Source organism: Nannobrachium achirus (genome assembly GCF_963921795.1).
Source record: "Nannobrachium achirus genome assembly, chromosome: 9".
Lineage (NCBI taxonomy): Eukaryota > Metazoa > Chordata > Actinopteri > Myctophiformes > Myctophidae > Nannobrachium > Nannobrachium achirus.
Genome location: NC_137818.1, coordinates 36,029,287 through 36,031,136, shown reverse-complemented (window position 1 = coordinate 36,031,136; position 1,850 = coordinate 36,029,287). Strand labels below are relative to the sequence as shown.

The following is a 1,850-nucleotide window of genomic DNA, read 5'->3' as shown; positions in this document are numbered from 1 at the left end:
TTTTACTCTGGTGAATTTGTACATGGAGTACTGGGATGTACTCTGTACATTATTGATAGATTATAGGCCATCAAAAAGACTCAACATCACAAGATGTGTGGGTAGCATTTAAACAAAACAAAATGTGAAATTGAGGAGCTGTCCTTGTCTATATAATATAAATTGGTCTCTCTCTCTCTCTCTCTCTCTCTCTCTCTCTCTCTCTCTCTCTCTCTCTCTCTCTCTCAAGTTATGTGATATATTATATTATTTTATCTGTCTTCATATGGCTGACTGTACTCTAACTTCCACCATCCTGGGTTGTTTCACGCTCACTTCTATTCTGTTACTGCTTTGTCACATCTCTGTGTAACGCTCGGTTTGACGCTCTCAGCTTGTCTGCATGTAGATGTGTACACATTTTTACTGCCGGTCTGACATCATGCTCTGATGTCACTGTGATGTCACACTAACAGAATCTCTTTCATGCCCATATACGTTTTGAAGGTTAAAAGGACGAGACATTTTGGAGCCCATGCTGTTCTTCAGACAGTGTCTTCAGACAACAAACAATTTGCTGATTCGGCGTCTCCAAGCGACAAACACGATGTTTTCCAAAAACAAGAAGAATGGCGTCCCGGACAGATGGCTGGACTACCGGGCGGTGGGGGAGAGGATTCCCGGGACGCGCTTCATCGCCTTCAAGGTTCCCCTGAGGCCCGGCCTGACCCAGCTGCTCCCTCCAGACGAGGCCTTCGGACCCTGGGAGCTCCTAGACACGCTGCAGGAGAGCGGCCAGGAGCTGGGGCTGATCATCGACCTGACCTTCACCACCAGATACTACAAGCTCCACGACCTGCCACAGTCCCTGCTTTTTATCAAGATCTTTACAAAGGGCCACCAGGTTCCCAGTGACCAGACCATCCTCAGTTTTAAACGGGCTGTGCGTCTCTTCCTACGAGAGAATTCCGACAACGATAAGCTGATCGGCGTTCACTGTACGCATGGACTGAACCGCACTGGATACCTGGTCTGTCGATACCTCATAGATGTGGATGGGTTTGACCCTGGGGAGGCGGTGCAGTTGTTCAACTCGTCCAGAGGTCATCCAATAGAGAGACAGAACTATTTGGAAGACCTCCAATCAGGGCCCAGGAGGAGCAACAAGGGGATGGATCAGTCTGAACAGGACCCAATGAGAGGCCTGGCCGTGACCCGCCCAATGTGCCTTCCTATTGGACAGGATGGACAGCTGACCCGCCCACAGAGCGTGGCCATTGGACAGGACAGACGGCAGTGGTCCGGGACAGACGACCGTGAGGCTGTCCGTCAAAGAGCGGTGCCCAATCAGAGCTGGGGGCGAGGAGTGAACCACCAGTCACCGCCCAGAGGAGGTGAGACTAATTGGTCTCACCACCAATCATGGCGAGGCGAGATGAACCAATCACATTCGAGAGGGGTGGGATCTAACAAATCACATCCGAGAAGAGGAGGATCTTGCCAATCACATCCGAGAGGAGGATTTAACCAATCAGATCCAAGAGGAGGATTTAACCAATCACATCCAAGAGGAGTGACTAACCAATCAGATCCAAGAGGAGGATTTAACCAATCACATCCAAGAAGTGGAGGATCTAGCCAATCACATCCGAGAGGAGGATTTAACCTATCACATCCGAGAGGAGGGACTAACCAATCACATCCGAGAGGAGGATTTAACCTATCACATCCAAGAGGAGGGACTAACCAATCACATCCGAGAGGAGGATTTAACCTATCACATCCGAGAGGAGGGACTAACCAATCACATCCGAGAGGAGGATTTAACCAATCACATCCAAGAGGAGGGACTAACCAATCACATCCCTGGC

At 49.6% G+C, this 1,850-nt stretch overlaps 1 protein-coding gene across 1 annotated transcript; it reads left to right on the top strand.

Moving 5' to 3' along the window:
• Window positions 1–586: 586 nt before the first annotated feature.
• On the top strand, window positions 587–1,556 carry dusp11 (dual specificity phosphatase 11 (RNA/RNP complex 1-interacting); the record flags this gene model as incomplete). The annotated part of the gene is made up of 2 exons (XM_080732720.1): window positions 587–1,373; window positions 1,468–1,556. 2 exons carry the CDS (start codon window positions 587–589, stop codon window positions 1,554–1,556), a joined length of 876 nt encoding a protein of 291 aa, XP_080588846.1.
• Window positions 1,557–1,850: the final 294 nt, after the last annotated feature.